We start from the raw sequence: 15689 nt of genomic DNA, 5'->3' as shown, positions 1-15689 counted from the left end.
CAAGAAAAGTTGGGTTGCTATAAATGAGTCAATGGAAGGAATTTTCATCCAAAACGTACTTGATGGTTACAAGATTTGTGTTTTCTTAAATGTTACAGCTTGCTGTTAATGTTTCGTTACATTGTTTGGACTGCTGCATGCCCATGTTTTCCATAGGGACATTTTATAAATGTATTCATTACTGATGGTCCAGTTTTCTATAAAGACATTTTATAACTTAATTCATAAATGACTTTCTCTATAATAATGTTTAATATTTTGTACCATGAAAGAGTGACTTATGGTTTATTTAACATCATTTTGTATGAATACTTGCTGTGAATCTCTGTCTCTTTGTGATCATCCTGCAGTTAGTGTACAGGTCTTATGGTTCCGAGCTGTTATAAAGCTTCTATCTGTAGTCCAGGCTATAAGGCTTGGTTCTTTTTACCTCCATTTGTCTACTGAGTGACTCTGCACAAGTTATATAATCTGGTTCACCCCAGGAAAGGGGCACTTGAGTAAAGTGGGCTTACCCAGTCAACAAATTAATAAAAATACACACAAAATCCTCAGTGTGCTCTAATAATGGTTAATACAAGTTGCATGGCAAAAATAAAATAATAACAATAGCAATCATTATAATATCCAAATGATATCAAGGCATATAAAACTACCCGTATGTCCCATGATGATGTAGCTGAAAAGGGACTCGAGTGTTCCTATTCAGGGGTGACATATAAACAAATCGGTAACTTACTTGAAGACATGCCCACAGACTCTTCCCCCATATTCAGATCACATCTTTCTCTGGTTTATTTACCACTGCAAGGAATTTCTAACCCAAACTCTTCATCACACCCTTAACCTTTGCCTGACACAAAATATAATGCCAAACATCTGGTAAACAGCACCTACTACCCCCCCCCCCACACACACGCACACACACAAACAACCTAACCCTCAAAACACCTCACACTTTTGTCCTGTTTTCACCATACCCACTCTTGGCAATGTCCTAAAAAAATCATGTGTATCCAACTATCAAGTTACAATTAGCAATACTATCTCCTTACCCTAAAACAGCAATGATTCTGGACAGGTTGTACTACAATGACTGCATTTTAGTGCCTAACTAATGACATTAAAGTAACTTGACGAGAATATTTGTTGACCTCACAAAAGCCTTTGACCTTATCAAACACAAACTCCTCCTTGAAGTCTTGATGTAAGATGAAAGCGCTTGACTGCCTTTTTTGCTCAGTAAGTTTTTGCTCAATAAATCTTTGGTGGTTGCTACTAGCTATGTGGTTTATACTGGACTTGTGTGCTCCCTGGACCTACATCAGTTTTTCTTGTCTGGTTCCTGGTTTCTCTTGTTGGATTGGTAACACATCCATCATCTGATTCCAAAACTTCTTGTGGAACAAGTTCTTCACAGTTAAATTGGGGTCTTCCTTCTCTTAGCCCAAACCTCTTTCAGTGGTAGTACCACAAGGTTCTATCCTATCTTCTCTTTTCTATTTTTATTAACAAACTACCTCATGACTTTCTTACTCTACAATTCATTCTTTATGCTCATGATGTGGTACTTTTTAGGTCCAGCCACAACCACTTTACAGTTGAAATACGACTAGAAAAAGACCTTCACTTCCACAATTCCTGCCTCATTTACCACAAACTGACACTTAGTCCTAAGGGGAAAAAAACAAAACTACTCTTTGGCACCACCCAAAAACTTAAAAAATCACCACAAGTCACTCAAGACCACCACTCTTTGTAGCACACCAATAGAAAAAATCAACTCTTTTAAACAGACCAATCTTTAACATTCAATATCCATATAAAAATAAATGAAAATTGTATGAATAATATATGCAGAATGATGTTCAGGAGGAGGAGTGAGGTTAAAGAGAAAGTAGGAATTCCACAATTTATGTAACGCTGGACTGATGATAATTATATAGAAAGAAAATATATGTGATGTATAATGTACGCAAATGATAAAATGTTAATATGGTTTGCTTTCTTTTCTGTTAATGTATATTTGTTTATGTCTTAAATGATAAGTGGTATTTAAACAAATCAAATCCCATATAAAAAAAGTTAACTCAGTTCTCTTCTCAGCAAAGAAAATCTTACCTTGCACATCGGAACCAGACCAGGCCAGCTATAGGTAAAGGAGTCTTTCTGGCCTAATGTGAATATGGATTACCCTTAACAGCCACAGCTTCTATGAAAACTCCTAAACACTACAGGCTATTGGGAAAAAATATATTGCTTCATCATTAACTTACCCTCTAATGAGCAACATCGCCTCTATTGAAAAAAGCCAAATGCCCCACATAGAGTAGAGCTGCTACTAGGCCCTCTCATCTTCAAACCTCTCCAACCTCATTTCCACCACTGGCTGCCAAACGTTAACTAACACACACACACACACACACACACACACACACACACACACACACACACACACACACACACACACACACACACCCCAACATCGGACACTTCTCCCAAACATCCTTTCCATTCTACCTTTCACAAACCAAGCTACACTGCACCAACCAGTCTTCAATTCTTGCTCCTAAAATACTACAGTCCCTCTCTAACCACCTAAAGGAACTACTATTCCCTTAATTAAAAAAATAATTGTCTCCTGGGATCACATGCAATCAGTACAACATTTGTGAATCTTTCACATCATTCCTGGCAAATTGCAGTTTCATTCCCAAGGTCAACTACAATTTCTATTTATAAATTTCTGTTAATACTGAATAGGATTTTCTGTGTTCCTACTGTAGTTCAATAGACACTATTCATATTTTTGGGTTCCTAAAGTACTATATTTTTTCTTTTACAGATTTGTGCTCAAAGAAAAATTTGATAAACTGATATGATCAATCTCCTTTTCTTGTGTTTATAAGGCATTGCTCAGCCACAGGGTTGGGAGGGTGGCCTAATGGTTAAGGTGTTTGCCTTGCAAACACAAGGTGCTGGGTTTGAGTCTCACAAGGGATAACTGGCTAGGCTTAAAATGGCTCACAAGGGCAGTTAGCTTAGTACTAATCTATGAACCTATGAAATTTAATTAGCACTCTTCAAGAAAAATCTTGATGAGTGGATGGGAAATAGGAAATACACCACGGGGATCACTTCTGTGTCTCTGCTTGTCAGTGGCACAGGAAAATAACTTTCTTGGGTGGCATAAGCCAGGGAACCTTGTTGGCTAGGCTTGCATAGGCCCTTGGGCCGATAGCCTAGTACCTACCTATGAATACTGAGCAGCATTTTCTGTGCTCCTATTGTAGTCCAATACTGAGTATTCATGTCCAGATCAGCTGTCTGTATTATCTGACTGAATGGTTCCAAATGGTATAGGTTTAACTCCATTGCTCTCCTTCCCAGTTATTTAAACAAACAAAAAAAATGCACACACACACACACACACACACACACACACACACACACCACATTCTCAAAAAATTAAAAAAGTTTAATACCCTTGCTTCCCAAAATGTCACATTTGAGATAATCTGCTTACAGTGGTAGGAAGATCTCCAGAGAGATGAGGAAAGAATAAACTCTGCATCCCTACGCATACAATACAAACATATGTACCCAAACTGTAGCACTTTAGATGAGATCAGGCAGATGTATAGTCAAGAACCACCGTAGATTTCAGTGCCTGTTCTTCTGACTGAAAAACAAGCAGCAAGGTATACTAAAGTAAAACCTGCCCTACTTCGAGTGACAGTGAAAATGCAGACCTCACACATTTCACTTATGGAAGTAAAGTTCTCAAATTGTAACCTGTTGTTGGTGTAGCCCTTTGAAACATCCTACACCTACTTTATGACTCTCAGCACAAGACCACATCAGTCTTGCAGTGATAATAATAATAATTACCTTGTTTTAGTGAAAAATATGCCTTCTTAGACAGTTTGCCTTTCTGCAAACTTCTGCTCAGTAACTGCTGCTGTTATGGTAAGCTATGAAACCACTTTTCCCCTCAGAATCAGGAATGTTATTTTTGAACATGTAAACAAAAATTTAGGAAGCAGAAGTGTAACAAGTAACACTTTATTTAAAAAAAATAAACAAGCAAGTCACTCTTCAGTTCTACTTTACAAGTTTAGCATTCTGTCATTCATGTAGCAGAGCTAAATAAATAATTTAGAAAGGGAATTGACAAAGGATCAAAATATAATCAGTAATTATTTAACAAAACTATTCAAGAGCTTCTTAATCCAATCATTCTTAGCATGCTTATTACCTTAACTTCCTGATACAGAAGAAACCTCTCATATTATACAATGATTACCTTTTATAAACACAAGCAATGTTTTCCAAACTGCAGACTACAAAACTGGATCTGCAAATGTTCCTGTCCTTCCAAACTAGTTTGCAAACCATGTACTAGATATAAATTACTAGCATATGGACTAAAAGTCTTTTACCAGATGTGCTTAAAATGTTTCTCCATCTCCTTACTGTTGCCCCTACCAGTTGTCAGGACTGATCCAAGATATGCAAGCATTTCTAACATGAAGTATCCTTGTGTAAGGGTCTTCGTGCAGAGTAAGGAGACACCATCAAACTGCAGTAGGCATTTGTCTGTAAAAGAATGTGCATCTTTCCCCACTTTTAGCCTCCTAGTAGGTGATTAACATCCTTATTTTGCAGTATTTATATGTACATAAAAAAACAAACAAACAAAAAACATGGCATTTACATAATGCAGAATCTCAGGGACTGACTGGTCAAGTATCAGTTCCATACAGTCCATTGCAACCCTTAGGTTTACACAGAAAAAACAACACTGCAGCGTGGAAAGCCCTAAAAGGCTGTCATGCTATGAAAAATTATTTTCACTCCTTTCATAGTTTAACAGTAACACAAACCACATCTGGGAATCATCTGCTTGACAGTCAGAACAAAGATGATAAAGCTAAGTGTAAGCAGAAAAACAAAAAAACATGGGGGAACAAGGCCTTAAAATGGGAATTGTAAAATTGAGCCTTCTTTTTACACTTCTAAAGACTAGTGTATGGGAGTATATATAACCAAGATTTTAACTACCTTGCGAAACATATATTATATGCAGTTTCACAGGGCTTTTATGGATTAGGGATTCATTTTTTAAGTTAATAAGAAGTCTACAAACACCTAGGATTATACACATAAAACATACACTCATACAAACACATATAAGCGCGCACACACACACACACACACACACACACACACACACACACACGCACACATCCACACACAGACTTCTTGCGGCTGCAAATGTTGTGTGTTGTTGTCTGCTTCATAAAGGAATAATTTGTTTGGCCTTGAAATCTAGAGGTTTCTAAAGTCTCTGAACTCACAGGATCCTACAGAAAAAGCAATCATTAAAATACAGATAAAGACCTATCAGTTTTAATAACCTCACTTTCTTTTTGGTACAATTATCTCAGTGTGGGTGTGTGTTGGGGGAGAACTCTCCTGCAAAAATACTTTTTTTTAGTGTTTTACACTGTATTGCAAGTTCTTGACCACTGTACAACCAAACGTTAACACAAGAATTTGTGTACTTGGCTGTCAGCTTTCACCAGTTTGTACCATGCCATGGAGTTTCAAGAAACTGACATTGCATGCATGTGCATACATTGCGTGTGTGTGTGTGTGTGTGTGTGTGTGTGTGTGTGTGTGTGTGTGTGTGTGTGTGTATGCGTGTGTGTTATATCTATCACAGAGGGGTTCATCAGGGTTCAGTTCTGAGCCCACTGCTGTTCATACCAGTGATGGATCACATTAGCAAACAGGTTGGAGGGGACAGATTAACAAATCTTCTATTGTATGAAGATGATGCGGCATTACAGGCATACGTACAACAGAAATGTCATCAAATGATAGGGGAAAGGAATACAAAACTGAAGGCATGTGTGAAGAAACTGTGTACAGGCTAGTCAGCTGTCATTGCAGCAAATAGGGAAAATCAAGTCAAAATTCAGATAGAAATAAAAATGGTGGAACTGGTTGACAGCTTCAAGTATCTTAGAGGGCTTGGTGGTTGAGGATAATGGAAGTGTTAATGAGGAGGTCAAAGCTAGAATAACAGAAGCTGCGGCCAAATTGTCAGGGGTAGTGTGTGACTGAGGAATGTCAAAGACAGTGAAAGGTAAGGTGTACAAAACAGTGGTGTGAACCAGTACTTCTGTTTGGTACTGAAACCTGAGCAGTGAAGGGAGAGCAGTTAAAGAAGTTATAGCTGATGAAGTGCCTGAGATGGACGCTTGGATACACATCGCAGGACAGATTAAAGAATGATGACATAAGAGCAGAAGCTAAAGTAGCTCCAACTGTAGAAAAGGTCAATGAGGACAGATTATGGTGATTTGAGCACATCTGCAGGAAAGCAAAAGATAATTTGGTGAAGAAGATTTGAGACAGAAAGGAAGAAGGCAAGAGGAAATGAGGACATTCAGCAAAGAGATGGATGATTGTGTAAGAAGACTTGAGACCGTCAGGCATGACTCTCAAAGAAGATAAGCGAGTGGCATTGAATCGAGGAAGGTGATGACAGTTGACACAACACCTCAACCCCATGTAGAAAAAGGGGGGCTGATGATGATCATACATACACAAATGCATGCAAATATACCTCCACACACAAACTTACCACTATCTTTATGGAAACCACTAAGCAACAGAAAGGAATTGTCATGTTTCTGACCATCACACACTAAGTAACACAAATGATATATGTATATACACACACTCTAACAGTAGCAATGAAACCCTGACAAACTTTTCATTTAGAGTAACTAATGCAAACTGTAAAAGCAATTGCATGCATATAAACTGGGGAATCCAGTGAAGACTCATTGTAGTAACATATCCTAGTGAGGTACAGACAGCATGTAGTATTTGCATGTCTTCTGGAAAATAAGGCTGCCTAGTTTAAATACAGAGAGCATCTACAGTATGAAAAACAACAGTAAAAATGTTTTTAACTGAACTGCAACTGAGAGGTTTAAGTAAGACAAAGTACTAAGCTCACTAATTAGAGAACATACATTTTCTTTTGTAGGGGTGTATCTGCCCAGCCCTATTATGTTCTCACAGCATTTTGAAAACATTACCGTTATCACGTGTCAACTTTCATTGTAATACAATATTCACATCTTACATCCAGCTTCAGATATTTGTGACTATTGCTATGTTTGTGTGTGTGTGTGTGTGTGTGTGTGTGTGTGTGTGTGTGTGTGTGTGTGTGTGTGTGTGTATTATGCACAAATTCTATGTGTACTGGGGTCTGTGTTTTACCTTTAACTGGATCACTACTTATTAAACCACAGCTCACCTACAGCAGTTTGTGCTGCCTTGATAGACTACAGAAAGGGATAACAAACTCTAAGAAATGCTAAAAATATTCTACTTGATGCATTACTGAGGAAGTCAATCAGAATATGGCTTCCAAAAGCCACACTACTTCATCCTAACATTAAAAAAGAATAAGTGGCTGAAACAGATAATCTGAGTAAGTGTTAAATCATTTTGAATGTATTTTCAGACTTCACCCTCTACAACTAAGTAATTGCCCAGAGATGTCCTATTACAGTTTGTTCTAGAATATCTATAATAATCTAAATATATGATCAATACAGACCATCTATTTTCTGCAGCAAATAACTATATTTGAAATTATGAACAATGTCAGTAACAAAAGCAAAAATTGATGTTAGTGTACTCAGATTATTCTGTAGGTGTTCAGCAAAACAAAACAGCACAGAAGGCAGCAAAGTGCTAGCATGCATAGGAAGAGGAATTGCCACTGAAAAACTAAGTTACTATGCTTACACACAAACAGCTAGAAGACCCTGTCTTTGGTACTGTGCACAGTTTTTGAGGCCCAGTTTTGTCTGGGATAGAGACAGTACAGATGAAAGCAACAAAAATGATGCAACTTTCTCAAAGGCCATCAAAAAAGAGCCTACACAAGGTTATCATGCACAATCTTGAAGAAGACAGAGGTATATGACAGAAACATTCAATTACTTCAAATGAATCTATAGAGCCCAAACAGGCACACAGTTTTAAAAAAGTGTTTTTTTTTTCATGGAAAGGGTGGTGGATAATTAAAAATGACTTCTTGAAGAGATGCTAGTAAGACCAAATGGGATAGAAACAACATGATTCCTATAAAGAATGGGGAAAAAGCAAGAAAAAAATACTGGTAAAGCAGGATCCATACATTTACCAGTCTATAAAGAAACTGACAGACTAGGTTGGACAAGTGGTCCTTATCTGTTATCAAAGTCTGTATTTCTGTACACTTTATGACAATACTACGGGAAAGATTCTATCAATCTGCACAAATAAATTGGAGATACGCTGCCAGATTTACTGGACACTTGAAAACACAGTATTAAGTAAGACTATAAATATAACAGATACAAATAAATATCTACGTATATACATACACACATATATACATTTTGTAGACAGAGGGAGAGATACACAGAAAGTGAGAGTTAAAAACTTATACATTTTATGGACCTCTGACAGAACTTTAAATTGGTGTAAGACACTCTTCTTCATACATCTCAACCTCTTAGAGCAAGACATTTTTACAAAACCATATATAAAAGTGGGACAAAGGCCTGACAATAGGGGCAGTTTTTAAATATTGCTCTTACAAACCTAGAAAGTTGACAGAATAACAGGTTTTGCATTAGCATGAATTTTCTGAGGAGTATTAAGCTTGAAACTCAAATGTCTGTCATTATTTTGTAACTTCATTCTTGAATGATTTGCAACTAACTTGCCAGAAAACCATACTTTTATGAAAAACAGACCAAAAATATGAGGCAAAAGTCTGGACATTCTGCGAAAATATGTACAGTTGAGAGGTATGCTCTTCTTCAAAATAGTTTCCTTTCATAACACTTTTCAGGAGTGTAAGGATACTGAACCTTTACTATTATGTAAACAGTAAGGACCGATGATGGACTGTTCATTAAACAGTTCTAATGCACATCAGGACGGAGCATGGTGGCCAAATGCATCCTGATCACAAAGTGCCTTAATGAACATGATAGACTGCTTTCTTGTATACTTGTTTGTGTCTGTTTGTTAAATGTAATGCAGTACTGAACCTCAGAGATGTATTCCAGGAGGACTGATTCATTAAATGATTTGCAAAGAGTAACACAACAGGTAAATGGAGGTTGAGGGAGGCAAACCCCAGACTTAAAGAAGCAGCTAGTTAACAGGTCACTGCCTTAATCCCCTGCACTGACTGCTACTGTACTCATAGACAGACAGCAGTACCTGATGTCTGCTTGAGGACTGACACTGGATATCAATCACACTACTAACATCCCAAAAGAATGCAGAACATAATCAGTCATTTCTTCTAATATAGCACTGCTTTCCACACATGGTTTATCACTTACTGTTTTACAAAACTGCTGAAAGGTGGAAAGTTAGTATAAGCAACAAGCTGTTACTGTGTTTGGACTGCATTTCACAAAACATCTCAGTCAGACACTAACTGTAAAGAACCAGAAATGTAAAGGAAATCATAATCAAACAAGTTTTTATTTCCTCGATGCATCTTACTCCCTGAAAGATGGTGTCTCCACTGCCACATACAAAAAAGCATTGCCTAGCTTTTCCCCTCTTCTGTGGCATGTCTGTGTCACTCAGCTTCCTCAGTGTATGACCTACTGTGCTTGATGAACTATCACAATGCTTCCTCTTGGAAATGTTCTCTCTGGTTCTTACATCATACTGGCCAACACGTTTTTAAGGCCCAAGAAAGACCACACAGCAAGGTGTTTCTAGCTTTTCCTTTCCCTTTCCATTACGCTTATAAACCTACTTAGTCTCTGGGAATTCACAGATCATTTACTGTATAGTAATATTCACAGTTACTCTCTTCACCTTCCACTGAGATTATACAGAGATTGTGTTCTTTGGGAATTAACAACTTTACTGTGCAATGCCAGGCTGGGTCTGAGGACAGAAGCTCAAGAAACATGAAACCACTGGCTGATACAGGGAGTGAATGAAAAAAGCCATTGCAACTAACATGCACCTACTTTTACCCCCCCCCCAAAAAAAAAAAAAAAAAAAAACGTAACGACTGTTTATAACTGAAGAAAGGGCTTACAGAACTGTACTATAAACATGACAAAAAACACAAGCCAGATAGTACCATGGGGGAAGTCACTGACACTTATCCAGACATTGGAAAGTAAGCTGTATTTATGAGTACTTCCATTCTATCTCAAACAGAACATCCTGGAGGACATTGCTAGGCAACAGAATGTCGTTTTCTATAACATAATGCATTGTGGGAAGGAAAAAAGCTTAGCTAAAAAAATCATATCAGTATGGCTAACCCATCACATTATTTTTGCAGCAGGACAAATAAATGCAATGCCAATGCCTTATAGTGTTCTAGGTGACTTTAGCATTCTGAAGAATGTCAAAATAAATTAAAAACATTTTTTTTGGATCACAGTGGTCCTTATCTACACTTCGCTCTCACTTTTCACCATTCATTTTTAAGGTCAGTGTTTATGCATATTGTACACTTCACTGAGTGTACTGTATATAAAAATGATTACCTTAAAAATGTTCAAAGTCATTTCAAAAAGTGGGTGAAAGTTTTGCAAAACATATTTTTCTACTGGGAGTTACAAAACAACAGCAACAACAGTGTGCTCTCCTCCAAATGTCACAAGAATGACGACTGGTTTGGGGTTTTAGCCCTTTGCTTACAAACATTCCTACATTTCTTCTTTAATGTTTCAATAGAAATGCAGGGATTATACCAAATGAATATACACAGACATGCACATATTGGTCAGTAACATCCATTCTTAGCACTTCCACATTAGCACCCCCCAAAAAACATACATATATAACACTGATTGCCAGCTGATTCTGACCATTAAATCCTGTTTGATAAAAAAGCACTTGGATACTGCAGCACCAAAAATCATTTAATGAAACCAAAGTTTGTTTTTATTCTGGCATTTGGTGGCCAGCCCTGAGTTATAGAAGCCCTTTGATCCCTCTGCTGAAGAATTATTCTTTTTATCAATCAATGTGAATGTGATAAATCTGATCTACTGTCCATTTGTCACAGCAATAATTCTTACACATTAGTTTCTATAAATTATTAACAACATTTTTTGGCAAAAGGGTTTATTTACATCATGACTTAAGAGGAGAACATTCTAATGCACCACCTGCTCCCAAAACAAGCAAGTTAATTTTTCTCTTTTATTGTTCTCCAGAGGTAATCTGAAATCCACAGTGAAAATAGCATATAATGTAATAATATATACCACTGTTTTGTTTCCCAAAGCTGCCCAGATTATCTTAAACATATTAAATAAGACATGCTCCCAAAATTCTGGATGATACAACTTCAAACACATGACCAAGTCAGAGAGGATTAGGACTGCTTGCAGTTCACCTCACCCACAAGAACACAACATGAACATTCACAAATACAATGAGCATCTGTCTCACTTCTAATATTAGGCAGAAAATGACTGGATAGTTTTTATTAATCTCTTCTAATCACAGTATCCCTCACATGTTCCAGCCTGTCCCAAAACGACTTACACCCAGTCTTCAAAACAATTTGTGCTACTCCAGATTCATAAGCAGTCATGGAATAGCTATGAATCAACACAGCTTTTCTCCAAGTACAAACTGTTTGGGAATCTGGGAGACTGGGAGATACTTATCTTTACATTATGATTCAGAATTACATGACAACTAGCTCTGGGTATGCTATCGTATATAGTTACTCCAGTTGTGTAGCTTGTGGCCCTAGACATACATGGTATCAATTACAAATTTTCATTTTATATCTCCTTGTACCCCTTTTGAAAGCTTATGAGCCAAAGGTATTGTAATAATAGGCATAAGCCACTGACAGTGATCTCATTTAACATACTATATAAAGTGGCACTCCATCTGCTCTGATAGATAACAGTTGGTCATTACATGTAAAATAGAGACCATTAATGTCGTTTCTGTTTAAAAAAATGTTCATTCAAAAACTTACAGTTCACAGCCTCGGTATTAAAAAGGTAAAAAAATCACAGCTGAAAATGTAGTCTCCTCTATTAACAATGGGTGGAATGCTGAAGAAGCCACTGTTTTCAAAATAAGGACTGGTTCTTTCAATTAATCAGGCACATATTTTAAATATATTACCCTCCTTTTATTTGAGAGGAAACATAGAATGTTTCAGTAACAGTCTTCCTTAAAAGGCAGATTATTGCATCTTCAGTTCAGGCCAACTTTTTTTAACCCTTCAGTCCTACTTCACACTCATTCTCAGCCGGGCTATACCACTCTCTCAAGTCCCCTGCTCTGATAACAGTAGCAACTATCTTTAGACATGCTCCCTTTGGTTTAATGGCTTTAGTACATAGTTGGGGGGGTTGCAAAGGTCCTGCTATTCCCCCCTGGCACTTTTAAATGCTGGTCATCCACCACATTTAACAGCATGTCAGGGCTTATATGAATGGAACATGAATGTATTGTCTTCACTGTCCTTTCGGTTATAAAATGAGGATTTATTTATTATGTCTTTGTTTGGATACTTCTGTTCTGATTTTGTAGAACCTATAATATGGGAAAACTCAGTATGTTATGGGCAAGAGATGTTTGGTTTTCTTGCCTAATGAAGTTAGCCACTATGTGCTACACAGTAAGTTAACCAACATTTATAGTTCATACAATAATTTTCTCTGGGATATCCACAGATGCCTTGATGAAGAGGGCATTGTCTCTAACATAGTTCCGCTTTTTGATTTCTTCATGTGAAATGAACTTTGGATAACCAAAGCCTAATGTGCTTTCATCCATTGAGTTGCGAGAGGTAACTGGCTTTTGGAAGTTCTTCCAGTTGGGATCAGGACTGAATGTCTCAGTGATATGCTGTGGTTTAGAAAGGGAAGGATCACTTTGGTCCAAGAGTGAGAAAGTAACTTTGTATGAAAATGGCCACTCTAAAAGGTTGTCGTACTCACCAGGCAACACACGGATATAAAGCGAAAGGTGAGTTCCTTCCCCACTGCCATTACCATTTAGAAAGGCAGATACTTGCAGCCTGTAACCATACTTGTGTGTATAAAATGGTGGACTAAAGAACTCATAGTTGCTGCGGAGTTTGGCTTCCTGTAGTTTGCGGCTGTAGTCAGAAATCTTCCAGATGAGAATTCCATCATTACTCACTGACAGGTCTTCTAGCTCACGACGCAAATCCATAATCTCCTGCCGCTGCCGGCTCACAAGACTGCACATCAAGCTTAAATGGACTTTGGTACTGTCATCCAAGTGTCTGGTCATTGCGAGCTTTGGACACTGAAAATTAGTAAACAATAAATAAGTTACTAAACAATAAATAAATGTTACTTTCAGACACAAATAAAAGTAAAACATTTTCATCATTCTACCTCTTTCTTATAGAAATATAGAATGACTGCAGAAAAAAAGCCTTAAAAAACTGCTCACAGACATTATTCTTCAATATCAGTCACCTTTACCCCACTTCCCTTAAAATATCCCCTTATCTACCATATCTTTTCATGAACCCCACCTCAGCATTTGACAAATATTCCTCATTTTTGCACTTACTCGGCTTTCCAATATTTCATATACAGCAAATGTTTCCTGACATCATTCCTGAACCTTCACAGCAAATGAAAATGACTTTTTTCATTTTCTTTAAAGAATACTTTGTGCATAGCATTCTACTTTTTTCATGTCAATACTTGTGTGCATAACTGACTCTCTTCCTCCATTTAATCTTCTGCTTAAATGATGCAGAATCAGAGATCAGAAAGTTCTCTTTATATGCCATTCTACTGCATGTGTATCTCATTTATAAGTCACTGCAGTCCAAATTCTGATATTTGACAGCTGCTCCTCTGGATCTGGTTATAAAAATCCTGCACAGTACACAGCCTGAGGGACGTTCATTGTTCTGAAAGTGTGGTAAGACTGTTTCTCCTTTCCTGTACAGTTTTGTCACTCTGTATTCAGAACTATCATGGGTTCAAACCACAACTCAACTAGGCTAGCCCACTGCTCAGCTCCTATTGAGGGAAAGAAAGAGGGAGAGAGAAAAGGAAAGATAATTGCAGTGTAAATCTTTGTTAATGACATAAGAAAGGTATCATAAGGTATAAAAATTACCACACCTTAAGCAAAACGTGGCTTGTGACAGCAGCACTCAGATTCCGGACGAAAGGCTGGACTGTAAATGAGATGGCTTTGGTAGTGTGATTGGGTGATTTATGAATGCTTGGTTTTAACTGGGGACAAGGTGGATATTACTATGATGCTGTACTGGCCCCCGTCTACTCAGTGGAAGCCGCATATGCACAGAAAGTACAGTTGTGTACACTTACCATAAATGTAGATGTTCGAATGTATTCACTGTTGCAGTCATTACATTTGAGATAATCTGCTGCCAGGTTGCCCTCAGTCGGCCTGATTAACAAAGTCTTGGGTCCTGTGTCGGTTGCTGTCCCTTCTTCCATGACGTCAGGTTGTCAGGGGTATAAAACATGCAGCCAACGCCATTTTATCTTCTTCTTGCCCCAGATGTCAGGCGCCCCCATAATGGGAAGCAATTACATACAAGGCTACACCTCCAACAAAAAGCAAATACACCAGAAAGCTTTAAGCATAGTAAACAAGAATAGAGATATAGACAACAGAAGTCAGGGGGCTGGAGGGAGGGTAACCAGGACTGCAACAGTGAATACACTCGAACATCTACATTTATGGTAAGTGTACACAACTGTACTATGTTCTTCGTGTTTCACTGTTACAGTCATTACATTTGGGTAGATTCCCAAAGCTATGGTTGGGAGGAGGAGTTTATACAGCATTAGGGCTAGCTATAAGGCCCTGCAAGACAGCAGTGGCAAAGCCAGCTCTGGATTTAGAGAAAATTGGTAAATGATAATGCTTGGTGAAAGTATGTACAGAGCTCCAGGTAGCAGCTTCTAGGATGTCCCTGGTAGGAACACCTCTGAGAAAGGCTGCAGAAGTAGATGCAGCCCTGGTGGAGTGAGATCTGATCTCCTGGGGGGATAGGGTTTCCATGGTGCTTATAGCAGAAATGAATGCAATGGCTTATCCATTTAGGAATGGTTTGTTTTGAAATAGCCTTCCCCTCTGCCCCTGCAGCAAATGCTACCAGCAGTTGTTCAGATTTTCTTTGAGGTTTTAGTCCTGTCCAAATAGAATCTAAGTTGTTTGTGCACATCCAAGGAATGCAGAATCCGTTCCCCTTTGTTCTATGGACTGGGAAAGAAGGTTGGCAAATGAATGGACTGATTACGAGCCACAGTGGAAACCACCTTGGGCATGAAGGATGGATTGGTCCTCAGAGATATCCTGTCCGCATGAAAGATGATGAAAGGCTCCACTGTCATAAGGGCCTGTAATTCAGATATCCTTCTAGCTGAAGTAATTGCTAAAAAGAAGGCTGTTTTCTAAGAAAGAAATTTAAATATGCAGTAGCAGCTGGCTCGAAAGGAGGTAGAGTGAGTTTCTCCAAAACAAAGTTAAGGTCCCAGGCAGGGGTTGGAGCTCTCCTGGGTGGTCTCAAGTTTTTTGCCCCTCTGAGATACTGCTTGAGCAGAGGATGAGAGAAGAGGGGA

At 38.1% G+C, this 15689-nt stretch overlaps 1 protein-coding gene across 1 annotated transcript in view; it reads right to left on the bottom strand.

The window, feature by feature from the left end:
* Positions 1 to 4049: 4049 nt before the first annotated feature.
* The window catches only part of TRAF4 (TNF receptor associated factor 4), a 220852-nt gene continuing 209212 nt past the window's right edge, over positions 4050 to 15689 (bottom strand). Inside the window, exon 7 of the mRNA XM_044054420.1 lies at positions 4050 to 13377. Coding sequence (XP_043910355.1) covers positions 12745 to 13377 — 633 coding nt within the window. The 3' untranslated portion in view covers positions 4050 to 12744. The remainder of the gene's footprint in view (positions 13378 to 15689) is intronic.

This window comes from Protopterus annectens, chromosome 13.part0, assembly GCF_019279795.1.
Source record: "Protopterus annectens isolate FY-2018-M chromosome 13.part0, PAN1.0, whole genome shotgun sequence".
Lineage (NCBI taxonomy): Eukaryota > Metazoa > Chordata > Ceratodontiformes > Protopteridae > Protopterus > Protopterus annectens.
The sequence above is the reverse complement of the archived record's forward strand: the minus strand, read 5'-3'. Positions and strand labels throughout refer to the sequence as shown.